The sequence below is a fragment of the Bombina bombina genome, chromosome 2 (assembly GCF_027579735.1).
Source record: "Bombina bombina isolate aBomBom1 chromosome 2, aBomBom1.pri, whole genome shotgun sequence".
NCBI lineage: Eukaryota > Metazoa > Chordata > Amphibia > Anura > Bombinatoridae > Bombina > Bombina bombina.
The window spans coordinates 415030376-415058243 of NC_069500.1; the positions used below are offsets into that span (position 1 = coordinate 415030376).

Here is a 27868-nt window from a genome sequence, read left to right on the forward strand (position 1 = left end):
GCAATATACAATGCTCTGAAGGCTTGGCCTCTGCTGGGTTTGTCCCAGTTTATCAGATTCCAATCAGACAATATATCCTCAGTGGCTTACATCAACCATCAGGGGGGAACGAGTAGCTCCCTAGCTATGAGGGAAGTATCTCGAATTCTGGAGTGGGCGGAGACCCACATTTGTTCGCTGTCTGCGATCCACATTCTGGGTGTGGACAACTGGGAAGCTGATTTCATCAGAAGACAATACTTTAATCTGGGGGATTGGTCTCTCCATCCCGAGTGTTTGCGTAAATTTGCAAGAGGAAGATCTTATGACGTCTCATTACCAAGTTACCCAGATATGGGTCGAGGTACAGGGATCCTCAGGCGGAGCTAACAGATGCATTAGCGGGTCCTTGGAGGTTCAATCTAATTTATCTTTTACGGCCGTTACCACTACTCCCTAGTGTAGTGGCTCGAATCAAGCAGGCATCAGTGATACTGATTGTTCCGTCTTGGCCGCGATGGATATGGTTCGCGGAACCTTGTCGCAGGGATCTGCTGACCAAGATCTCTTTGTTCATCTATGTCTAGATCTCTGAGGCTGACTGCGTGGGGATTGAACTCTTAGTCATAGCCAAGAGAGGGTGGTTTGAGAGTGTTATTTTTACTCTCATTCAAGCTTGTAGCTGGTTGCTTGTCGCATCTATCATAAGGTGTGGAGGACCTACCTATTCTGTTCTCCAGGATGAACTGGAGAAGACCTTTTCTGCAAGTCCCCTGAGGGGACAGATTTCGGCCCTGTCTGTGTTACTGCACGAGAGGTTTGCTGAGCTTCCTGATGTGCAGTCACTTGTTAAGGCTCTGCTAGGATCAGACCTGTGTTTAGATCTATTGCTCCTCCTTGGAGTTTAAATCTTGTTCTTTAGGTTTTGCACGGGTTCCGTTGGAGCCTATGCATGAAGTAGACATTAAATTATTGTCTTGGAAGGTTCAATCAAGAGATTGTGGTTCCTTTCAACGTAATTCTGGATGTGGTTTGTGCCTTGAAGTTCTATCTTCAGGCCATGTAGGAATTTAGACAAACTTCTTTCTCTGTTTGTTCTGTTTCCGGGAAGCATGGGGGTCAGAGGGCCTCTTCGACTTCCTTATCTTTTTGGCTGAGGAGTGTCCTCCGTTTCGTCTTGAGACAGCGGGACATAAGCCTCCTCTGAGGATTACGGCTCATTCAACTAGAGCTGTGGCCTCTTCTTGGGCCTTTAAAGTGAAGGTCCATTTTGATGAATTAGTACCCGGTTTTTAATAAACCTATTAAACAAGGGCACTTTAATTCATCAAAATTGACATTTCACTGTTTTCTTCAAAAACTTACCTTTTAATTCTGAATGCCGTTCCAGCGATTTCCCCCGGCCATCGGAAGCCTCTGCAGACGTCAGAAATGACAAATAAGGTTTCCTCCAATCACAGGTCCCCCCCCCCCCCCCCCGGAAATCTTGGCCTCATGCAACGCTGTGATTGGACGAAGCAGGATTCGCCATTTTGGACCCACGAAGACTGCTTGCGACAGGCGGAGGAAGTGCTGGAGCGGCTGCCAGGATTAAAAGGTAAGTTTTTGAAGAAAACAGTGAAATGTCAATTTTGATTAATTAAACTGCCCTTGTTTTTTATAGGTTTATTAAAAACTGGGCACTAATTCATCAAAATGGACCTTCACTTTAAGAGCGAGGCATCTATGGAGCAGATTTGTAAGGCGGCTACTTGGTCCTCTCTACATACTTTTGCAGCATTTTACAAATTCGATGTTTTTGCTTCAGCGGAAGCAGCTTTTGAGAGAGGTTCTGCAGGCTGTGGTGCCCTAAGTATAGGGTCTGCCTCCTTTTACCCTCCCGTTTTTTTCATTCAGTGTGCTCTAGAGCTTGGGTATTTGTTCCCACAAGTAATGAATAAAGCAATTGACTCTCCTCCCATTAATTAAGATGGAAAACATAAATTATGCTTACCTGATAATTTCATTTCCATCTGTGGGAGGAGAGTCCACTGCTCCTGCCCGTTTCTCTGGGGGGCGGACCTAAATTTTATATTATTCTTCTGGCACCATTTATACCCTGATATTCTCCAACTGTTCCTTGTTCCCTTGGCAGAATGACTGGGGGATGAGGGGAGTGGGGGAGGTATTTAAGCCTCTGGCTGGGGTGTCTTTGCCTCCTCCTGGTGGCCAGGTTCTTAATTCTCACAAGTAATGATTGAAGCAGTGGACTCTCCTTCCACAGATGGAAATTAACTTATAAGCATAATTTATGGGGGGGGGGGTTGTTTGTTTTTTAAAGAGCTTTATGTGGATTCAGGGCATGAAGTAAAGAATAAAAAAAAAGTACATTCTATTTTAGTCTAGAAATGCCAATTAGAACATATGTTACAGGGTATAGTTCCATCCATTGAATGTCTCTGATGTAATATTTTTCAAGATCTTAGGTATTATGAGCTCTTGTTTTCAAAACAATGTAATATTTCAATGTACTTTATAAACATTAATTTATTGGTATATGCAGTCAATATTCAAGACCTTTCAGTGAAAAGTTCGTATTTATGTATGAAATATATAATTGTTTCCGGATATTAAACAAGTTATTATTTGGGTAGAAGGTCCCTAGGGAGAAAGGAGTCTGGGTGCCATTCTGTGTCTTAATTCCCCACACATATTCCTAAGTGGTAGGTAATAGAGGTTAGAAATCCTGATTTAAAAAGACTGTTTCTTTTATCTAGCATTAGGTCAATTTGATTTTCAAAGTAGAAAATAACTTCATATAAAGGGACATAATTTAAAATTGAAATGTCCATGATTGCACATTGGTTTGAAATATGCCTTGTATTGGCAAAATATGCTTCTAGCAAAAGTTTCAGCAGCATACTCATATATGCTGTAATGGCCCTGCACCTTCATATACACACACCGTGCCTGCTTACAGATCCATTGTTGCCATGTATTGTGTCATTGATTACTATATCTGCGTCATACAAGCCACCTGGCTTTGTATTTGAATGCTGGTGCACAGGGCACACACGGTATATGTGTATGTTTAGAAAGTGCTAATTTACTAGACATATTTGTTGCAAATGTAAACCGGCAGAAATATTTATATTCAAAATATTTAAATGCAATAATTAACATTTCAAATTTAACTGTTATGTCCTTTTTAAAATACACTAACCCTCCAATTGTAATAGTGACTTGCATTTAACCTATACATTCAAATTCCCAGGTTGGTGGCAACAAGGTGAAAACTCAATTTCATCTCATTTTTGTTTTACCACTGACAGTGGCACAGAACTCTGATAAGAAACAACTGCATGTATTACTCTTTTGTTTAAATCTGTTCATGCTTTGAAAACTTAAGAAAAGTTGGGATGGTCTGCAATGGACTTTGTTAGGTTGGAATTTTGACTTAGATACTTTAGTGAGTCATATTAATACCTCTCTACTGTATTAAGGCTGTACATTGTAACCTGCTGTGTTGTTTACTCAATATTGTTGTTATGACCTTGTCCTCCTGACATTTAATATAAAAGTTTTATTGGTGCCTTTTTTTTGTTCCAGGAACCTGGTATCTGATAGGCAAGACTCCTTGGCACAGTGTGCAGACTTTAGGAACTGCTTGTCGTCACAAGATGCCATGATGTGCTCCGGACCACTAGCCATAATTCAGGGACGAGCGTCCAAGTAAGAGTTTTCCTGTTAAACCAAACTTCTTGCTTGCCAGCGTGGTGTCAGGCATAAGTGTAGTCTTAGTCTGAATCCTATACATGCAGATAAATCTTGGACTGTTAGTGAAGGTCTAAATTGCTACACTGGGTGTCAACATCTTGGAGCTCAACTATTCTCACACCTGGGAAAGAATAGTTACAAATTCACAGATAAGTGACATGATTGCATTTTTTCTTACAAGCCACATTATATACAATGGCTTGACTGCTCTGTATTATTCCTGAGGACCTTTTTTATATATTTGTTACATAACTTTTAAACTGTTTAAAAAAAAAATACTACAAAAAATGTAAAGCTTCTGTTTTCTATTATGCAAGCTAAACTGTAGGGTACAACTGATCCAAAAGTTGGCAACATCATTGTTCTGTGACTGCACAACATTTCTATCACAGGATGCAAGAATACATGTGCTCCAAGATGGCAACACCCGGCATGAAGAGGTTTATAAACTAGCATCTGCAATGAGTTGAAACAAGAAAATGGCTTTGAAGAGAGCTACAAGCACTCGGGCACAAACAGTCTTGATAATTTGTTCGCTTGATCTATATTTAACTACTTTTCTAAAAGAAATAAGCAGCTAAATAATTTAGGAAACATGTCCTCTAATTTTAAATTCATTTTTTTTTGTTTTGCGTTAATTAATTATTCTTTACAGTTCAGGCAGACAGGCCGCTCGCCTCTTTACAATGCCTCACCAAATGCAACAGGAAACCACCATGGCTCACTTAGAAAACCAGGTTGCAGCTGCCCTAATGCTACAATCTAGCCAGGAGTACAGACACTGGCTCCTCATCTATGCACGGTACCTTGTCAATGAAGGTGAGATCTGATCTGCAGTTTAAATGTGTCCTATTCTTTGATAACCTTTCTGAAGGCTTTGATATTCTGAAACTAGTTGAGTTGGACTAAATATGGCATGACTAAATAATTGTTTCCCTCAAGATCTAGTTTCAAAAAGTGGTTTTCTCCTGTTAAGTGTGGTCAGTCCACGGGTCATCATTACTTCTGGGATATTAACTCCTCCCCAACAGGAAGTGCAAGAGGATTCACCCAGCAGAGCTGCCATATAGCTCCTCCCCTCTACGTCACACCCAGTCATTCTCTTGCACCCAACTAATAGATAGGATGTGTGAGAGGACTGTGGTGATTATACTTAGTTTTATACCTTCAATCAAAAGTTTGTTATTTTATAACAGCACCGGAGTGTGTTGTTCCTTCTCTGGTAGAATTTGAAGAAGAATCTACCTGAGTTTTTTGTATGATTTTAGCCGGCGTAGTTAAGATCATATTGCTGTTCTCGGCCATCTGAGGAGTGAGGTAAACTTCAGATCAGGGGACAGCGGGCAGGTTAACCTGCAAAGAGGTATGTAGCAGCATATTATTTTCTGACAATGGAATTGACTGAAAAAATTCTGCCATACCGATATAATGTAAGTTCAGCCTTAAATGCAGTAGTAGCAACTGGTATCAGGCTGTCATGTATGTATATTTTACACTTCAGTATTCTGGGGAATGGCACTTCACTGGGATAATACTGTATGCATAAGACTTTAGCCTAATTTGCAGTGACTAGCAACAGGCTTTCTAATGACATTTCATTTATTTGATGTTAAACGTTTTTGCTGGCATGTTAAATCGTTTAATTTTCTGAGGTACTGGGTGAAAAAATGTTTTGGGCACTGTTTTTTCCACTTGGCAGTCGTTTTATTTAATTTAAGACAGTTTACTGATCTCCCTCACTGTTGTGTGTGAGGGGGAGGGGCCTATTTTGGCGCTTTTGCTACGCATCAAAAAATTCAGTCAGAAGTCTCTTGTCTTCCCTGCATGATCCGGTTCGTCTCTACAGAGCTCAGGGGTCTTCAAAACTTATTTTGAGGGAGGTAATCACTCACAGCAGAGCTGTGAGATTGTAACTGACTGTGATAAAAAACGTTTATTTCCGTACTTTTTTTCTGCTATTCAGGGTTAGTTATCCATTACTAATGGGGGCAATCCTTTGCTAAAATTGTGTTTTTACCGGAAAGAATTTGATGTTATAGTTTCTCAAGTTTATTATTTCTCAACTGTCATAACTTTTTTTCTGTGCTTCTTAAAGGCACAGTACGTTTTCATATTATTTGTAAATTGCTTTGAAAAGTATTTCCAAGTTGCTAGTTTATTTGCTAGTGTGTTAAACATGTCTGATTCAGAGGAATATCTCTGTGCTATATGTGCTAAAGCCAAAGTGGAGCCCAATAGAAATTTATGTACTAATTGCATTGATGCTACTTTAAATAAAAGTCAATCTGTACAAATTGAACATATTTCACCAAACAACGAGGGGAGAGTTATGCCGACTAACTCGCCTCACGTGTCAGTACCTGCATCTCCCGCTCGGGAGGTGCGTGATATTGTAGCGCCGAGTACATCAGGGCAGCCATTACAAATCACATTACAGGATATGGCTAATGTTATGACTGAAGTTTTGGCTAAATTACCAGAACTAAGAGGTAAGCGTGATCACTCTTGGGTGCGCTGTTGATAATAGGGCCATGTCTGATACTGCGTCACAGTATGCTGAACATGAGGACGGAGAGCTTCAATCTGCAGGTGACGGTTCTGATCCCAATAGAATGGATTCAGACATTTCTAATTTTAAGTTTAAACTCGAAAACCTCCGTGTACTGTTAGGGGAGGTTTTAGCAGCTCTGAATGATTGTAACACCGTTGCATCCCCAGAGAAATTATGTAGGCTGGATAGATACTATGCGGTACCGGCGAGTACTGACGTATTTCCTATACCTAAGAGGCTTACAGAGATAATTACTAAGGAGTGGGATAGGCCCGGTGTACCCTTTTCCCCCCCTCCTGTGTTTAGAAAAATGTTTCCAATAGACGCCACCACACGGGACTTATGGCAGACGGTCCCTAAGGTGGAGGGAGCGGTTTCTACTCTGGCTAAGCGTACCACTATCCCGGTGGAGGATAGCTGTGCCTTTTCAGATCCAATGGATAAAAAATTAGAGGGTTACCTTAAGAAAATGTTTGTTCAACAAGGTTTTATATTGCAACCCCTTGCATGTATTGCGTCTGTCATGGCCGCGGCCGCTTTTTGGTCCGAGTCACTGGAAGAGACTCTTGACTCAATAACTATAGATGAGATTTCAAACAAGCTTAAGACACTTAAGCTAGCTAATTCATTTATTTCGGATGCCGTAGTACATTTAACTAAACTTACGGCTAAGAATTCCGGATTCGCCATTCAGGCACGCAGAGCACTGTGGCTAAAATCCTGGTCAGCTGACGTTACTTCTAAATCTAAATTACTTAACATACCTTTCAAAGGGCAGACCTTATTCGGGCCCGGGTTGAAAGAAATTATCGCTGACATTACAGGAGGTAAAGGCCATGCCCTGCCTCAAGACAGAGCCAAACCTAAGGCTAGACAGTCTAATTTTCGTTCCTTTCGTAATTTCAAAGCAGGAGCAGCATCAACTTCCTCTGCACCAAAACAGGAAGGAGCTGTTGCTCGCTACAGACAAGGCTGGAGACCTAACCAGTCCTGGAACAAGGGCAAGCAGGCCAGGAAACCTGCTGCTGCCCCTATGACAGCATGAATTGAGGGCCCCCGATCCGGGAACGGATCTAGTGGGGGGCAGACTTTCTCTCTTCGCCCAGGCTTGGGCAAGAGATGTCCAGGATCCCTGGGCGTTAAAGATCATATCTCAGGGATATCTTCTGGACTTCAAATCCTCTCCCCCAAAAGGGAGATTTCATCTGTCAAGGTTGTCAACAAACCAAATAAAGAAAGAGGCGTTTCTACGCTGTGTACAAGATCTTTTACTAATGGGAGTGATCCATCCGGTTCCGCGGTCGTAACACGGACAAGGGTTTTACTCAAATCTGTTTGTGGTTCCCAAAAAAGAGGGAACTTTCAGGCCAATCTTGGATTTAAAGATCCTAAACAAATTCCTAAGAGTTCCATCGTTCAAAATGGAAACTATTCGGACAATTCTACCCATGATCCAAAAGGGTCAGTACATGACCACAGTGGATTTAAAGGATGCTTACCTTCACATACCGATTCACAAGGATCATTACCGGTATCTAAGGTTTGCCTTCCTAGACAGGCATTACCAGTTTGTAGCTCTTCCATTCGGATTAGCTACGGCTCCAAGAATCTTCACAAAGGTTCTGGGTGCTCTTCTGGCGGTACTAAGACCGCGAGGAATTTCGGTAGCTCCGTACCTAGACGACATTCTGATTCAAGCTTCAAGCTTTCAAACTGCCAAGTCTCATACAGAGTTAGTACTGGCATTTCTAAGGTCGCATGGATGGAAGGTGAACGAAAAGAAGAGTTCTCTCTTTCCACTCACAAGAGTTCCCTTCTTGGGGACTCTTATAGATTCTGTAGAAATGAAGATCTACCTAACAGAAGACAGGTTAACAAAGCTTCAAAATGCATGCCGTGTCCTTCATTCCATTCAACACCCGTCAGTGGCTCAATGCATGGAGGTAATCGGCTTGATGGTAGCGGCAATGGACATAGTACCCTTTGCACGCCTACATCTCAGACCGCTGCAATTGTGCATGCTAAGTCAGTGGAATGGGGATTACTCAGACTTGTCCCCTACTCTGAATCTGGATCAAGAGACCAGAAATTCTCTTCTATGGTGGCTTTCTCGGCCACATCTGTCCAGGGGGATGCCATTCAGCAGGCCAGATTGGACAATTGTAACAACAGACGCCAGCCTACTAGGTTGGGGCGCTGTCTGGAATTCTCTGAAGGCTCAGGGACAGTGGAATCAGGAGGAGAGTCTCCTGCCAATAAACATTCTGGAATTGAGAGCAGTTCTCAATGCCCTTCTGGCTTGGCCCCAGTTAACAACTCGGGGGTTCATCAGGTTTCAGTCGGACAACATCACGACTGTAGCTTACATCAACCATCAGGGAGGGACAAGAAGCTCCCTAGCAATGATGGAAGTATCAAAGATAATTCGCTGGGCAGAGTCTCACTCTTGCCACCTGTCAGCAATCCACATCCCGGGAGTGGAGAACTGGGAGGCGGATTTCCTAAGTCGTCAGACTTTTCATCCGGGGGAGTGGGAACTTCATCCGGAGGTCTTTGCCCAAATTCTTCGACGTTGGGGCAAACCAGAGATAGATCTCATGGCGTCTCGACAGAACGCCAAGCTTCCTTGTTACGGGTCCAGATCCAGGGATCCGGGAGCGGTTCTGATAGATGCTTTGACAGCACCTTGGACCTTCGGGATGGCTTATGTGTTTCCACCCTTCCCGATGCTTCCTCGATTGATTGCCAGAATCAAACAGGAGAGAGCATCAGTGATTCTAATAGCGCCTGCGTGGCCACGCAGGACTTGGTATGCAGATCTAGTGGACATGTCATCCTGTCCACCTTGGTCTCTGCCTCTGAGACAGGACCTTCTGATCCAGGGTCCCTTCAAACATCAAAATCTAATTTCTCTGAAGCTGACTGCTTGGAAATTGAACGCTTCATTTTATCAAAACTGGGTTTTTCTGAGTCAGTAATTGATACCTTAATACAGGCTAGGAAGCCTGTTACCAGAAAGATTTACCATAAAATATGGCGTAAATACTTATATTGGTGCGAATCCAAGAGTTACTCATGGAGTAAGGTTAGGATTCCTAGGATATTGTCTTTTCTACAAGAAGGTTTAGAAAAGGGTTTATCCGCTAGTTCCTTAAAGGGACAGATTTCAGCTCTGTCCATTCTTTTACACAAACGTCTGTCAGAGGTTCCGGACGTTCAAGCTTTTTGTCAGGCTTTAGCTAGGATCAAGCCTGTGTTTAAAACTGTTGCTCCACCATGGAGTTTGAATTTAGTTCTTAATGTTTTACAGGGTGTTCCGTTTGAACCCCTTCATTCCATTGATATCAAGCTGTTATCTTGGAAAGTTCTGTTTTTAATGGCTATTTCCTCGGCTCGAAGAGTCTCTGAGTTATCTGCCTTACATTGTGATTCTCCTTATCTGATTTTTCATTCAGACAAGGTAGTTCTGCGTACTAAACCTGGGTTCTTACCTAAGGTGGTCACTAACAGGAATATCAATCAAGAGATTGTTGTTCCATCTTTGTGTCCTAATCCTTCTTCGAAGAAGGAACGTCTTCTACACAATCTAGATGTAGTCCGTGCCCTGAAATTTTATCTACAGGCAACTAAGGATTTTCGACAAACGTCTTCCCTGTTTGTCGTTTATTCTGGTCAGAGGAGAGGTCAAAAAGCTTCGGCTACCTCTCTCTCTTTTTGGCTTCGTAGCATAATACGTTTAGCCTATGAGACTGCTGGACAGCAGCCTCCTGAAAGAATTACAGCTCATTCTACTAGAGCTGTGGCTTCCACTTGGGCCTTTAAGAATGAGGCTTCTGTTGAACAGATTTGCAAGGCTGCAATTTGGTCTTCTCTTCATACTTTTTCCAAATTTTACAAATTTTACACTTTTGCTTCTTCGGAGGCTGTTTTTGGGAGAAAGGTTCTTCAGGCAGTGGTTCCTTCCGTATAAAGAGCCTGCCTGTCCCTCCCGTCATCCGTGTACTTTAGCTTTGGTATTGGTATCCCAGAAGTAATGATGACCCGTGGACTGACCACACTTAACAGGAGAAAACAAAATTTATGCTTACCTGATAAATTCCTTTCTCCTGTAGTGTGGTCAGTCCACGGCCCGCCCTGTTTTTATGGCAGGTCTAAATTTTTAAATTATACTCCAGTCACCACTGCACCCTTTGGCTTCTCCTTTCTCGTTGGTTCTCGGTCGAATGACTGGGTGTGACGTAGAGGGGAGGAGCTATATGGCAGCTCTGCTGGGTGAATCCTCTTGCACTTCCTGTTGGGGAGGAGTTAATATCCCAGAAGTAATGATGACCCGTGGACTGACTACACTACAGGAGAAAGGAATTTATCAGGTAAGCATAAATTTTGTTTTCATTTAAAAATGAATGGAGAACATACTGCATGGGTCTTTAAAGGGATATAAAACCCTAATTTCTTTCTTTCATTATTCAGTTAAAAGCATGCAATTAAAAAAAACCTGTCCAAAAGTAAAAAGACTGTCTCACAGAAAATTAGCTAAAAAGTATCAACCCAAGCCTCTCTGGGAGAAAGTGGAATAAGTACACATTTCAGATGTATTTTACAAAAGTAAGCAAAATAAAGAATGCATATTGCAATAATGTTTCACTTTTAATAAAGAAACATTGTATGTGTTAGAATGTCAAATATAATGGTCCTTTTAAATGATCAAATTTAATTCATACTCTTGGTATCCATTTCAGCAATTAACTAATGGGAGCTAGCTGAACAGTGAGGCATATATGTGTTGCCACCAATCTGCAGGTTGCCCTCAGTTGGGGTTTTCTTGTCCTTGTAAGAAAGAAATCGCATCAGTTGTGTGAGAAAATGTTTAAAAGGAAGTTAAATTTGAATCACCTATAAAATGTTCATTTACGCATAGTAAAAAAATAATGCAGAGTAAATTCATAATTTGTTTTCTTTGATTTCACTCTAAATTTATCTCTGAAAATTATGACTTTTCAGTGGCCAGCAGAGAGGCTTGAGTGTATAGTGCAAACGTGAATACTGTAGTTTCTGACCCTGTAACAAGATCCGTACCAGAGCTCATTTATATTCAACCCTGACTGCCCACAGTAAAGGAAACAAACTGTGAAACAACCCTGCTAATGAGCAAAATGGAAGTTTTTAAAATGGTTATTTTTATTCAGCTAGTTTATAAGAGAAAATTAATGTAATGTGTCTTTAATTTGGTACATAAAGTGAAACTACCTTTTATCATTCAGGTTTTGAGCAGCGGCTGAGGGAGGTGTGTCAGGAGCTGCTGGGTCCAGTCCATCATTCAGCTGGCAGCCAATGGGAATCACGCATATTGGTAAGACATGTCCCTTTATTTTGTAGGTCATCAGTAGCTGGTTTGAAGCATTACAATTGTATGGAATTCCCTTTTTTTTCTCATTCGCGTAAGCTATGCACTACTGTTTTACTGCTTAAAAACTTTCAAAAAGTGTATAAAATATAATCTGTGTGGAAAAAAAGCAGGCTGTAAATATGACTGGATTATATATATATATATATATATATATATATATATATATAATCACAAAGGTAGGCACTCACTGGTGTTTTAACCAAAGTTTTTTACTGAAAATAAAACATACAGTAAACGCTTTCGCGCCTAAGCCTGTCCTCAGACATGTCTGAAGACGGGCTTAGGCCCAAAAACGTTTACTGTATGTTTTATTTTCAGTAAAAAACTGTTTGGTTAAAACGCCAGTGAGTGCCTACCTTTGTTGATTAATGTGTACTAACTTGGCTGGCACCCTGGGAGTTGGATCAGTGAGTGAGTGTGGGGTTCCCCTGAAGATTTGTATGTATATATATATAAAACCTTTTTAACGAAATTACTCTTTTGAAGCATTTTTTTTATTTATTTTTTATTAAGGGACTACTGTAAATCTTTCTTCTTCTTAAAGGGACAGTTTACTCAAAAAATGTCTCCCCTTTAATTTGTTCCCAATGATCCACTTTACCTGCTGGAGTGTATTTAATTGTTTTCAAGTATATCCATTACCCTTATATTGGTATTTGAAATAGTTTATTTAGCTTGTGGTATCCCCACCTATCCTGAAAGTTTTTGGCCTTAAGGCCAAGCTGTGTAAACACAGCCTGTAGAAGAAATTACACCCATACTGGGGTATAGAAGAGATAAGGCAATGAAATGTTAATTTTCCATTGTTCTCTCCAAGTATTGGTGATTGGTTTACGGACAGATATAAGATAAAGCTTTTAAATGTACATAATGTGATCTGATTATACCTACAAGCTCAACCCATTTTATTAGGTTGTGGCTTCAAAACACAAAATCAGCTCATTAATATACACAAATTAACCTTAAAAAGCAAATCTCATACATATTATACTCTGCAGCTGGTAAAAAAAGTAGTTGGAAACACATTAAGGGAAAAACAATTTTATAGTATACTGTCCCTTTAATGTGTTCGAGGCAGCGGCCTTTATGTAGTGAGAGAAAGAGAAGATAAGCTGAGCATGTAGGAAAATAAGATCCGCTTATTTGAATGGGACAGTAAACAAACCACAATACAAAACTAAATTAAATATTGTGTGAATGAATGAAGGGAAAAAAAAAAATAGTATGATGTAAAATCAAACAATATAAAATTATTAATCGGTGAATAATACACATAAATAGTGATACATTTTGATAATATATGCGAATAAATCCCAAGGAGTCCTTTAATGATGGAACAGTGTGTAACAAGCTGGCAGCTCTCTCAGCAAGGAAGGAGCAGAAGATATCATCAAGTCCTAAGAGACAAGAAACACAAGAGGCGCCCTTGGTGCAATAACTCGAGAGATTTAAGTGAAGCAATAGCGTATAATGTAAGTCGGGTACTCACAAACGAATATGCACATCCAGTGCAATAAATCACATGCCGATACTTTGGAGCACTCGGCTGACTCAAAGGATCCTCATTGGCCGCATTCTTTTGCTTAAACCGGAAGCTGTGACATCATTATGAGACGAGCCCCCATTGTGGCCCAGCTGCCTCGTTGCAGTATCAAGGCCCTAGGGCCAGCTTCTTATATAGAACATAAGTGGAACCTTGTAACCCTTGTTCTAAAAAGGGGGGAACAAAGGGGGAGGGACAGAGAAAAGGAGAGGAAAGAAAGGGGTAGGAAGGGAAAGATAATAAAAAATAAAAAACACTCCACTGGTTTTAGCGAAGTCCTATTCATTTGGTATAACATTTTCTTTCAAAGGGGGTAATCTCCAAACAATGTCTGCTACAAATTTAATCGTCTCTCCTTAATTCCTGATACCGCTCGTGGCTGGTCTAGTGACTCCCTTCACATTTTTTTCCCATTTTCCACATTACACTAACTTGTGAGCACTTCCTTACGCTCTAGGCCCTATTCACTATGCACTACCCCTCCTCACAGTTCCTCTCCCCCTTTTCCCCCTGTTTTTCTTTTTTTTTTTTTTTCCTCACGTCACAGGATGGAAATCTCCATTTAAAGCAGTGATGTGCAGTCACTAGAGGCAGGTGAGGCAGTGCTTCACCTCTCATATGGGCAAAAAAAAAAATAAAAAAAATTATTGGCTTTAAAAAAATAAAAAAATTGCTATTTTTTTTCCCCAGCATTTTTTTTTTTCACAGCTACATGTTGTGCAATGGAGAGGCACAAACAGGTCTGCCCACCATTACACAACATGCTGCGCCATCTACTGGATGAAAGTGGTTAAGATCATTGCATGGCCCATTATCTGCTTATTTGAGGCAGTCCCATTTGGGCTGACCCAATCCAGTCAAAGGCATTAGTAAGTGGAATTTAGGGTTGGGGCTGGATGTTAAATCATATAAAACAAAAATGGAAAAAAAAAAACCTTTCATTTATTTTGTTGCTGTCCTGTGAAGCTGACAGCTTTGCTAAAGTGAAAAAGAGAGTTCTGTTCTTCCCCTCTAAGTGCAGTGGAATGTTCCACTGTCACTTCCTGAATCCTTACAGATCAGGAAAGGGAGAGAGGCAGAGAGAGCAGTGTTTCACCCACATTCTATTTTAGTAAGTGCTGCAGCCATAGATTTTACTGAAATGGATTCTGTTAGTGAAAATGATAATTTAATGAATGTGGTTTAGTGTTTTTGTTGAATTGTGTTCAGATACAGCTCATTAACAGGGGGGGCAGTAAGTGAGCATAACCCAATACTTACAGGAAGTCAAAGGGTCAATTCAAATTTAAATCCATAATTTAAAACCCAGAGTTTGAAGTTAAGTGTGCAGTGTCCACATTATTTAAATTAAAGTTTTTGACATTGAATATTGCTAAGCCTCCCTTTTTCATGGTTATTTGATTTAATTAGGTACAAACACTGTATAGTTGTAAAAAACTGTATAGTTTTGCTTATTTTTAAATAACATTGCTCCTAACCAAGCCCAAAAGTTTTATGAGAATACTGTCAGCTACCTTCTCCAGCTTGCTCCTGTTTGTGTAAAGGGTCTTTTCATATGCAAAAGAAGGGGGAGGGGGGGGGGAGTGTCTTATTTCCCACTTGCAGTGGGCTTTCCAACTAGCTTTTCAACAGAGCCAAACTGACAGCTTCTAAGTAAGTTTTTAAACCGTTTTATACTGGATTTTTATCTATCTTTTAGAACAATAACAATTCTATGGTTGACTGTTCCCTTTAAATAGGTTGGTTTCCCTTCTTTTTGTTGCACACAATATTCTCACGGCATATGGATACATTTCTTCACAGTCACTCTCGGACTCCTTCGCCAGCCATGGCAGCTAAGCAAAGAGATAGAAGAACTAAAATTACTACTGATCCTCCGACAGATATGCACTTGGCTTCTGCAAATGTACTACCTATAAATGAGGTGACCAATATACAAGTCCTAGTAACAAATATTTCGGAGGCCCTAACCCCCAAATTCGATGCACTTAAAACTGAGATCAAACAGGATATCACCCTATTAATGCAAGAAATTAGACATTTTGCTAATAGAATAAATGAAGTGGAGCAAAGGGTGTCAGATCTCGAAGACCTCACTACAACACAAAGTTCAAGTTTAGAAGTTACTACTGCAAATATTTCTAAGATGCAGGCTAAAATTGAGCATCTTGAAAATCGCTCAAGGAGAAATAATATTCGAATTATAGGGGTACCCGAGGGGAAACAATCCGAAGATTTAAGTACATTCATTTCAGAGACACTAGTTCAGCTCCTTAAAATCCCCCCCACTTACCATCAGATAGCAGTTGAAAGGGCACACAGAATAGGGAAACATCAGGTAGATAATAAGGGAAACAGTAGACCCAGACCTGTAATAGCAAAGCTGCTCAATTTTCAGGATAAAGTTACTTTACTTCAACATTTCCATAAGAATCAGCCTATTATTTTAAAGGAAAATAAAATTCTCCTATTTCAAGATTACTCAGCTGAAACAGCATCTAGGAGAAGGAATCTGGCCCCAATCTGTACTAAATTCATACAACAGGGCTATCAGGTCTTAATTTATCCCTCAAAATTGAAAATTTATGTCAGAGGAGAATTTCACTTTTTTGATAACGCACAAGATGCAGAAAAACTTCTGTGGCAATTAAACCTTTCATAGTAATACTGAGTAAGCTTAATCTACTATTGCTTAATCTTTTTCTAATAATAGAATGCAGGGTTATATTATGGGTAGATTCTTTTTCTGTTCCCTTTTTTTTCTTTCTTCTCTCTCCCCCAGTTGAATGATAAATTTAATGGCTAATTTTAAAGTAGATTCCTGGAACGTGGGAGGCATTACCACTCCCATTAAAAGGAAATCAATTCTCACTCATTTAAGAAAAACTGATACAGATATAGCATTCCTCCAGGAAACGCACCTAACTCTGGAGGAAGCCATGAAGCTTAAAACATCTTGGGTAAAAGATGTTTATGCCTCACCAAGTTCCGGGAGAAAGAGAGGGGTGGCTATACTAATAGGGAAGAAGATTAACACAGAAGTCATTTATGTTAGAACAGATCCAGAGGGGAGATTTGTGATTTTAAAAATTAAAGTTGATAAGTTGGTTTTTACGCTTTGTAATATCTACGCACCTTATAGCCTTGATCCAGAATTCTGGATTCGGTTGCAGTCCAAAATTCTCTTTCTCTGAGGGCTATTTAATCCTTGGAGGAGATTTCAATATGGCCCCACATTTTCCTCTTGATAGATTAAGGCAGAATGTTAAACAAATAAAACATAAAAAGGACAACTTAGAAACTAAACTACTTGCTAAAATTATGCAGATTTTAGATATCAGGGACATCTGGAGGATCCAGAACCCTGACCTTAGGGACTTCACGTGCTTGTCTAAAGCCCATAAAACATTATCAAGAATCATTTTTTTTTTATTGATGAAAGACTATGCACACTTAAGGTAAAAGCAAGAATAATGCATATTTTTTGATCAGATCATGGACCGATTTCTCTAGACCTTCAGATGAATCATCCCAAACTCAAACCCTTGCGGTTTTATTTCCCTTCCTTTTTGGCATCTGATTCAAAATTTAAGAGTTGGCTTAGGAATAAATTTAATGATTATACCCAATATAATCACGAATACAGGGATTGCCCTGTATTATTTTGGGAAGCTGCAAAAGCAGTTCTAAGAGGTGAAATTATTGCATACAATGCCATGGTAATTAGGAAACTGAAACTGAGAGAGAGAAAATTAACTAAATCAGTAACAAATTCATATAATCGACTTCTCCTTAAAAAAAATACGGTTAACTGGGCCAAATACATCAGAGCTAAGAGCGATAAAGATACATTTGCACTCTATCAAGAAACTCAAAAAGATCTAAAATTTCAATCCAAATTATACAGGTACGGAAATAAGTCTGGGAAACTATTGGCCAAATTGGTAAAAAGTGATAAAAAGTCACCCCTAATTGAGAAATTACATTCAAAGAGGAAGTCTCTGTTTAAAAGTGAAGAAATATCTGCTGATCTGGTAAAATATTATCAAGAAATATATGCCCCCAGAAATTCAGACACAGCCCAGGCTGAGGGTTTTTGGAGCAAAATTCTCTGTCCTAAGATATCTGTGGAATCAGCAGAGATTCTGAATGCCCCGATCACAGAAGAGGAAATAAAGAAGGTTATTTCTAACTTGGCTGTGAATAAATATTCCGCTTCATACACAACTCTTATTCTTAAGAGTGGGAAAGATCCCATTCAGAGCCATACAGACCTATAGCCTTATTAAACTCCGACTATAAGATATTTATGTCAATTCTTGCCCAAAGACTGCAGGTAATACTCGCTAACATTATCCATAAAGATCAAGCCAGGTTTTTAAATTCACAAAACTCTTCAGCAAAAATTAGAGAGGTTTTGGTTGTATCAGAGTATTTCTATAGCATGGAAACACCGGTGGAGGGGAGAGGAGAGGCCATCCCTGACCTAGCTGTTATCTCAATTGATGCAGAGAAAGCGTTTGACTCCGTCCAACATGACCACATCTTCTCTTCTTTAGTTAAATTTGGTTTCAGAGGAGGCTTTCTCAATTTTATTAAAAATGTATATAATCAACTTCATACGAAAATGATAGTTAATAACATTCTGTCCCCAAAAATTACGCTGGGTAGAGGAACTCGTCAGGGATGCCCTCTTCTCTTCAATCTTTGTATTGAACCATTAGCAATTTTTTTTAATTTTATTAAATAGGTAAACAAGAGCTGAAAATTGCCCTCTATGCTGATGATATACTTATTTATTTGTCAAACACTAAAATTAATGTACCTAAACTCCTTCAGATTATTAATCAATTTGGGTAATTTTCTGGTTACAAAGTAAACGCTACAAAATCAGAACTTCTTTGTCTCAGAAAAAATTACAGCTCTCTTTCTAACATCCCTTTTCGAACGGTTAAGGATTCATTTAAATACCTAGGGATTCTAATCCCAAGCAAACCAGATGATTTATATAACCTTAAAGGGACAGTATACTGTAAAATAGTTTTTCCCTTAATGTGTTTACAATTGGGTTTTTTACCAACTGCAGAGTAAAAAATGAATGAAAATTAGCTTTTTAAGGTTTATTTGTGTATATTAAAGCTCTGAGTTTGTGTTTTGAAGCCACAACCTAATACAATGGGTTGAGCTTGTAGGTATAATCAGATCTCATTAATGTATCACATTGTGCACATATACCTGCTTCTTTATCTTATATCTGTCCTTAAAACAATCACCAGTACCTTGAGAGAACAATGGAAAATCAACATTTTATTACCTTATCTCTGCTATATCCAACTGGGAGTGTAATTTCTTCTGCTGGCTGTGTTTACAAAGCTTATCTATAGCTGGTACGCGCGGCCACAAACTTTCAGAATAGGTGGGGATACCACATGCTAAATCAACCATTTCAAATGCCAATATAAGGGTAAAGGAGCTACTTGTAAACAATTTAATACACTCCAGCAGGTAAAGTGGATCATTGGGAACAAATTAAAGGGGAGAAATTTTTTGAGTAAACTGTCCCTTTAATATACTTCCAGTTTTAACAAGTTTTAGAGAGAAACTTAGAAGTTGGGAAAATCTACCGCTCTCTATTTCTGGACGAATAGCTCTATTCAAGATGGTTCTCTTCCCCAAGTTACTTTATATTTTACAGAATACTGCACTAACACTGCTAGAGAGGGACATTCAAGTATTAAATAGTATGCTTAGAAGATTCATATGGCAGAATAAAAGACCTAGGATATCGCTGATCAAATTATCACTTGCAAAGGTTTATGGAGGCTTTGCCTTACCTGATATACGCCTGTACAATCTTGCCTTTTTAGCACAAATTGTGGCAGATTGGATCTTTTGCAATAATTATGTCCTGAATAATCCACTCGAGGAAAGCATTTGTGATCCATTTCTTCCACGTGCATTGATTCATTGCAAGCCAAAAGGATTGCCAACTAGTATCAAAAGACTTAAAATGTTTTAATCCATTAAGGGCTTGGTGGAAGATAGGAAAGCTTCTAACAATAAATTGCAAGGTCTCTCAATACTTACCCCTTATGGGGAATCCAAAATTTCAAGCTGGTTAGAATCAGTTTTTAAAAAATTGCATTCACTAGGACTGTACTAGGATTGTACATTTTATTGATCAAGAGAAAAAATGTATTAAAACGTTTGAGGAACTTAAGAATGATTTTAATCTCACTAACATAGAGTTTTTTGCATATCTGCAGGTAAGGCATTTAGCCTCAGATCTAATGAAGGAAGCGAAGTGGTACTGGGCTCTGGGCTGTCTAGAAAGTTGGTTTACTCTGGTCAAGAAAGGGCATATGTCTATCACTCCCTGTTATCATCTTTTGGGAGCTGGTAAAGGAAATTATATTCTTGAGAAAACCGCCCACGACTGGAATCTAATGCTATCACAGGATATTATTGATTCTAAATTTATACAAATATCCATTCATAAAGTATCACAGGCTACTCTTTCAGCTACTTGGAGAGAAGCACATCTTAAACTTTTACATAAATTTTATTTTACTCCTGAAAAAGGACATAAGCTCCAAAATCCAAATTTTTATAAATGTCCTAAATGCTCCCTTATTGCTGCAGACCTTCTGCATATGCTCTGGAACTGTCCACTGATCAGAAAATTTTGGCGTAAACTAAAATTTTGGGTGAACTCCTCACCCAAGATCCTCCCCTCTGGCACTATCACCGATTCGGGTTTTATTTTATTTTTCAGCCCAGTGAAAAACTAATAATTTTATCTCTCTTGGCGGCCAGGCATTTTATTTAAAAAAAAAAAATGGAAAACAAGAGAGATCCCAAGTGTTTCAGAGATCAAAAATTATCTTAAGAAGCAATGTATATTAGAACAGCGAAATACTAACATAGATAATGAATATATTAGACAATTTTTTAGTAAATGGGCAGTATTTATTTAAGTCACTTCCGATTACGGAAATTGATTATATAATATTTCCCTTTCAAAACTCAGAAATTGTACTTCTGGGGATATGGTAACTAGTAATAAGCTCTGTAGACATGGAAGAATGAAAGAATGAGGTTGAATTCCTTCTTCTCCTTCCCCCCCCCCCACATTTTTTTTTGTTTCTGGGTTTTGTGGGTTGATATTTTGTCCTTTGAGGTCGAAGCAATTATAAGTAGAGGGTAGTATAGGAAATAAAATGATTTAGCAGTATAAAACAGATAACCAAGGCCATTTCTGATAATTATTTAACTTGGCCAAGCTGTGATTTAGACCATGCTAATATTATTAATGTGTTATTGTTAATTTAGTCATTGTTGATTTATTCTGTATCAACAAGGCAGTCAAGTTTTGATTTAAACTATGTTTATGTTTAACATGGGCCTTGCATGGCGTAAACAATTTTTATTTATTATGCTGAACAATAAAATAACATTTAAAAAAGAAATTAGATGCTCTATCTGATTCATGAACAAAAAAAGGTTTCAGTATCCCTTTAAGTTTGTCACACTTTCAAGCACAAACATAGGCAGCTAATTTGAACTGATATAGATGGGTGCACTTATTAAAAATAGTCTATACTTAATCTCACATGAAATTAAAGGGACATGAAACCCACACTTTATACGGATATTGTCTTTTTAAATCACTTTCCAATTTATTTCTATTATCTAATTTTAGTTCTCTTTTTGTATCCTTTGTTAAACAGTATTTTTAGTTAGGTTCAGAAGCTTGCTGGTGGCTGCACATATATTTATCTTTCTTTTACAAGATATGACGAGTCCACGGATTTCATCCTTACTTGTGGGATATCACCTCCTGGTCAGCAGGAGGAGGCAAAGAGCTGCATAAATAGCTCCTCCCTTCCCTCCCAACCCAGTCATTCTCTTTGCCTGTGTTAGTGATAGGAAGAGGTAAAGTGAGGTGTTAGTTTAGATTCTTCAATCAAGAGTTTATTATTTTTAAAATGGTGCCAAAGTGTACTATTTTACTATAGGGTGTAGCCGTATTCCTTGTCAGCCTCTAGAGTAGAAAATGGTGCCAAAGTGTACTATTTTACTATAGGGTGTAGCCGTATTCCTTGTCAGCCTCTAGAGTAGAGCTACAGGTGGCTTTAAGGCAGTGGGAACTGGTGGGGTTTTACCCTCACTGTGCCTCCCATATTAGTGCTGCCCTTCTGGATTGATGATCTTAGCAGATAGTAACTAAGGCCCTTCTGTGTCCACAGATCTGCTAGAGGGAGAAGACCTCTTGTTCTTGTGAGACGTTTCATGCTGTTACTCAGCATGGAGGTAAGTGCAGTCTTCTTATTCTGGGACATAAAATTAACTCAGAGCAGACTGTAGGATTACCTATCTGATAAGTGGGGAATTAGATTTATAGACTTCCTTTATTATTTGGAGATAACTCTATCCCTATGTGATCGAGGGTGGTGTAGTTATTGGGCAGTTTTTCAGTAGTCTTGGACGACTCAGCTGCTTCCTTCAGTTCTGCCTTCAAGAGCTTAAATTATTATGGCAGCCAGGAGGGTTTTCCGTTTTTTAGTGAAATACGGATTTTATGGGGGTTGTGTAAAGTCTGTGCGGAGTATGGTGTCACCGGTCTCTCCGTATCGCAATAACCTACAGGTGGTGTCCAAACTAATTTATGACCCACAGGCAGTGCTCTGCGGTTCTTAGCTAAAGCCTTGATTTTCATTGCGAGGTCTGTTTGCAGCAGTATTTCTGTCGTTTTTGGCTTGTTTCTGCACGACAGAACTAAACCATTCTTTTAAAATTAAAAAGACAGTAACATATTTCCTGTATGTCTTCATTAAAGGAATTGCGGCTGTTTTCTGTTTTTTCTTCAAACATCCTTTATGACGTTGGATGGTACAAAGTTTCACAAGCCTATGTTTCTTTAAGAATTAAAGAGACAGTTAAGTTTTGTTCTGTGAGCATTGTGTTTCATGATTTCAGCTGTTTTTTCTTTGTTGGTTCATCCATTAGGTCTGAGGATGAGAAAAACACACTCTAGCCTAGAGTTACTTTTCAGTATTAAAAGAACAGCTATCCCCTCTTCGGCGATTGCTGTTGGGGAGTCTATTATCAAACGGCCTCTTATTTCTCAGGGCCTTTATTTCAATTTAATGGCCCGCATGCAGTACCCTGCCTGTCATTTCGCTCTCCACTCAGGGTTATGAGGCATTCTATGTTTTTACATTGGGTTTAGCATTGCTGGAGGAATTATTATCCTAAAGGTTTCTCCTTGTTGCTGAGAAATTCCGTTTTAGATGTATAGGAGTCATTTCGTAAATCACTACGTGGACTTAGCTACCCCTAGAGGATAGTCCTAATGGGCTCATTTTTCGTTAGGAGACACTCTCCAGAGTTTCCAATGACAACCATCTGTGTCCTCTGCTGCCGTCACTGGTGTGGCGGCATATTGGTTGATTAATTTATTTCCCTTCTCCCTGCCGGTAAACTCCATCTGGAGGTATTTGCCAACCTGATTCTCAGATGGGGCAGGCCGGAGTTGGATCATATGGCATCTCATCCGAATGCCAAGCTTCCGAGATACGGGTCCAGGTCCAAGGATCCCCAGACCGAGGTGATAGTTGCCTGGGCAGTGCCTTGGTCGTTCAGTCTAGCTTATGTGTTCTCTCCATTTGCTCTCCTTCCTTGGGTGATTGCTCGAGTCAAACAGGAGAGGGCTTCGGTGATCCTCTCGCTCCTGCGTGGCCTCGCAGGAATTGGTATGCCGATCTGGTGGACATGCCATCTCAGCCACCTTGGAAGCTTCCATTGAGGAAAGTCCTCATTCAGGGACCCTTCCATCATCCGAATCTAGTTTCTCTGCAGCTAACTGCTTGAGATTGAACGCTTGATTTTATCTAAGCAAGGGTTTTCTGATTCGGTCATTGATACCTTGATTCAGGCTTGTAAGCCTGTTCCTGGAAAGATTTACCATAAGATTTGGCGTAAATATCTTTATTGGTGCGAATCCAAGGGCCACTCATGGAGTAGGGTCAGGAATCCCAGAATTTTGTCTTTCTCCAAGATGGATTGGAGAAAGGGTTGTCAGCAATTTCCTTAAAGGGACAGTTTTCTGCTTTGTCTATTTTGTTGCACAAGCGTCTGGCAGATGTTCAGTCTTTTTGTCAGGCTCTGACTAGGATCAGGCCTGTGTTTAGACTAAGTACTCCTCTTTGGAGTTTGGCTTTAGTTTTTGATGTTCTTCAAGGGGTTCTGTTTGAACCTATGCATTCCATGGATATTAAATTATTATCTTGGAAAGTTTTTTATTTGGTTGCTGTTTCTTCTGTTCGCAGTTTTCAGCTTTACAATGTGATTCTCTTTATCTTATTTTCCATACAGATAAGTTAGTGTTGCGTATCAAGCCTGGTTTTCCTACTAAGGTTGTTTCAAATAACAATATTAATCAGGACATTGTTGTTCCTTTCTTGTGTCCTAATCCTTCTAGGGGCGACTGTTACATAATTTGGACATGGTCTGTGCCTTGACGTTTTACTTACAGGCAACTAAGGAGTTTCTTTAATCTTCTTCCCTGTTTGTTGTTGTTTTTTTTCTGGGAAGCGTTGGAGTCAGAAAGCTACGGCTACCTCTCTTTCTTTTTGGCTGAAGAGTATCATCTGTGTTGCATATGAGACTGCTGGACAGCAGCCTCCAGAACGAATTACGGCTCATTCCATTAGGGCTGTGGCCTCCTCTTAGGCATTTAAACGTAATGCTTCTGTTGAACGGATTTGCAAGGCTGCAACTTGGTCGTTTCTTCACACTTTTTCCAAATGTTACAAATTTGATGCTTTTGCTTCGTCCGAGGCTGTTTTTTTCGGAGAAAGGTTCTTCAAGCAGTGGTGCCTTCAGTTTAGTTTCCTGTCTTGTCCCTCCCTTTCATCCGTGTCCTATAGCTTTGGTATTGTATCCCACAAGTAAGGATGAAATCTGTGGACTCGTCATATCTTGTAAAAGAAAAGGAAATTTATGCTTACCTGATAAATTTATTTCTTTTACGATATGACGAGTCCACGGCCCACCCTGTCATTTTCTAAGACAGGTTTTTATTTTTGTTAAATTCAGTCACCACTGTTTCTTGGCTTTTCCTTTCTCTTCCTAACTTCGGTCGAATTACTGGGTTGGGAGGGAAGGGAGGAGCTATTTATGCAGCTCTGCTGTGGAGTTCTTTGCCTCCTCCTGCTGACCAGGAGGCGATAATCCCACAAGTAAGGATGAAATCCGTGGACTCGTCATATCGTAAAAAAAATAAATTTATCAGGTAAGCATAAATTTCCTTTTTCATTGGCTTTCAGCTAACTTCCAGTAGTGCTTTGCTGCTCTTTCACCAAAGAATAGCAAGAGAATTAAGCAAATTAGATAATAGAAGTAAATTGGAAAGTTGTTTAAAATTGTGTCATTAAAGAAATATTTTGGGTTTCATGTCCCTTTAAACTGGAAAGTGATAAACATATTTTAAAAAGCCTTCCTGATTTAGTATATATTTACTATAGTAACTGATACTCTGACACTAAATTGGGCAAAGGGCACTAATGAAGACTTTCAACTTGTCTATCTTGACTTTGGACTTGCCTGTTATGAATCAGGACTTGACTTGAATGCAAAGACTCGAGACTTACTACTCGAGACTTACTTGTGACTTGCAAAACATTGATTTGGTCCCATCTCTGATCTATAGTATTCCTAAATAATTGTCCTCCTCTGTTTTGCTAAGTCTTGTCCCATTTAAATAATAGGTAGCTTGCATATGTTTGCTTCTCCTTATAAATCACCTTGCAGGGCAATTACACCCTGCTCTAACCTAATCACCTTACACAATTTTGTATCCTCTGCAGAAATAGAGATGTTGCTGTTTAATCCTTCCTTCCAAGTCATTTTATAAAAATATTAAAAAGAACAGGGCCCATTACTGGTCCTTGGGGTATCACTAATTACTTTTGTCCAATCTGAATATGATCCATTTACTAGTTATCTCCTCTGTCTGTTTTGGAACCATTTTATCTCATTTATAATTTAGAGACCATATGCCCACCATTACTGAAGTGGTTCTATTTCCAGTGCGGTGCATTAATATATCAGCAAGTATAAATCTTTTTTTGTGCTTACTAGAAATTAAAGGGTTAAATTGCTGATTCCTAGATTTGAAAAAATGTGGTGAGCTCTTTCTTTGTTTAGTAAATAAAATTGTATTTTTATGAAAATGATAAAGGTTCCACTGACCTTCAAATGAGCACTATGGTACATTACTTGTTTATTGGCTCTGGCTTGGCTTCGGTCAGACACATGAATGTACATTTGGAGGGAGGAAGTAATTTTTTTTATGCTTAACAACTAACTCTTTAAAAGTTTACTAAGAACATTTATGAAGTTTATGTTATCTATTCTGAAGTTCCATATAAAATAAAGTTGGTGCGTATTCTAACTTTTTCTGTGAAGTTGTAGCAAACTTGAAAATCAATTAAATGTGCTCCTAGTTTTGACATTTTATCACTAGCAATAAACTCATTTTATAATTCTGTTTTGCTCAGGGTCTGCGGAAGAGAGAGCTGTTGAAGGAGCTTCTTCCCCTCATTGGACAGAATCTACGTTTTCAACGGATTTTCACAGAGTACCAGGAGCAGCTGGACAGTTTAAGGGACAAATAGCATTTCTTGGTTCACTTTTCATACTCCTCCTTCAGTTGTTATTTTTCTCCTTGGTGTGAAAACCTGCTGGTTAGGGGAGAACAATGAGGCAGCTTCAACTGTGAGAAGCAATGGTGCTAAAAGAAACTTGCATGGACATATGGGGTCAGAAAAGGAGCCACAGCGCTTCCTCCCAGTCACCCCAAACCTGTTTAGCATCCATTAGTATACCTTGGATTATTCTTTCTCCTTCGTGGTTACTGGAAAACCTGGAAGTTTGTGTTGAAATATTAAGAAAATGAATGAGAAGTTATTGGCCGTTTCTGAAAGAAAAAGCACAGTTCATTACTAATACGCTTGAAAAGCATTACCCTGTTATTACCTTGAATTTTGTCCCAATGTTGAACATGACATTGCACTATATTAATCCGTATTTAAGAGCGCCGTTAAGCAGCCAAACTTCACTTTTGAATATATGAATAAGGCAAGTCAGTGCTGCCCCACCAATTTATTTTTGTACTTGACTTTGCGAACTTGTAATACAGATTTTCCATTGCCCAACAATCAAAACCTACAAGTCCAATGAATGTAGGAAGCTCCTAATGAACCTGTTTAATATTCCTACAGCTGAATCTACCCTCATTCAGTTTTTAATTTTTAAGTGTTTGTAAAAAACAAAAAGAAAAAAAAAAGTTTTTTTTCCATTCCTTTTCTAACTACCGAATAAAAAGAACACTTCATTCTTAATCTGTACTCCATTGGTTTCATTTCTATTAGTCATTTTTTGATACAGTATGTAATCTTGGGCTTGGTTTTTCAGTTAAATATTGATACTTTTTGTGGTATATTTTTTTTAATAAAACAGCTATACAAATAAGTGTCCTATGGTCTTTGTAAAAAAAAATTGCATGCTAAAATAAATTAGGGCATACATTTTTTGCATTACTGAGCCTCGATAATGGTGTGTTAAATCCCAGCATTGGGGTAAAGTCTCGCTCAGGAGCAACAAGGATTGTAGTTCCCGAGTGGAACATCACTGGTGATTAGCAATTCATGCTGATACTGATTGGCTCATCAGACAGGTTCAGCTGGATTTTATCTGTGTGTTTAATCCTTTTCCAAGTGCTAAACACAGTTTTGTAGGGTCAGTAATGCAGAAATGACCTGTGCTAATGAATATGAGCATATCATTTTTGCATTAAAATGTTGTTTTCATTAGCTTTGGGGAGTGGTTATTGAACTCAGTTGAGCTGTATTAGTGAAAGTGTGTCTACTTATTTGTTATGTTTGTGTTTTTTCATTCATTTATGGTTAACTACTGCATGCTCATTTTACTTAACAAGCAATAGGAGGGTGTCAGTCCTATTTTAACACAGAACACTTATGGAATATAAGATTCAGCCCTAACAAGTAATCGTTTGGAAACTGTATAGCTTAAACTAAGTGCACATATGCTCTCACTAAAAGCAGAAAACAAATTCTTAAAGGGACAGTCTACACTAGAATTTTTATTGTGATAGATAATCCCTTTATGATCCATTCCCCATTTTTGCATAACTAACAGTTATATTAATACACTTTTTATCTCTGCAAATACCTTGTATCTAAGCCTCTGCAGACTGTCCCCTTATTTCAGTTCTTTTGACAGACTTGTATTTTAGCCAATCAGTGCTGACGCTATACCCAGCACCCGCCTTGCCTAGCACACGCGGCACCAAGCACACATTGTACCTGGCACACGCTGTACCTAGCACACATTTTACCTAGCACACATTGTACATAGCACACATGGAACCTAGCATCCATCGTACCTAGCTCACGCTATGCCTAGCACACACGATGCCTAGCACACACTATGCCTAGCACACATGATACCTAGTTCATGCTATTCCTAGCACACGCCGTACCCAGCACCTGCCTTGCCGAGCACACGCGGTACCTAGCACACGTTGTACTTAGCACATGCTGTACTT

At 39.2% G+C, this 27868-nt stretch overlaps 1 protein-coding gene across 1 annotated transcript in view; it reads left to right on the forward strand.

Annotated features, from left to right (window-relative positions):
- The window catches only part of LOC128648947 (protein HIRA), an 89080-nt gene extending 62438 nt beyond the window's left edge, over positions 1–26642 (forward strand). Inside the window, exons 22-25 of the mRNA XM_053701934.1 lie at positions 3568–3690; positions 4391–4554; positions 11548–11636; positions 25800–26642. Coding sequence (XP_053557909.1) covers positions 3568–3690; positions 4391–4554; positions 11548–11636; positions 25800–25916 — 493 coding nt within the window. The 3' untranslated portion in view covers positions 25917–26642. The remainder of the gene's footprint in view (positions 1–3567; positions 3691–4390; positions 4555–11547; positions 11637–25799) is intronic.
- The last annotated feature ends 1226 nt before the right edge of the window (positions 26643–27868 follow it).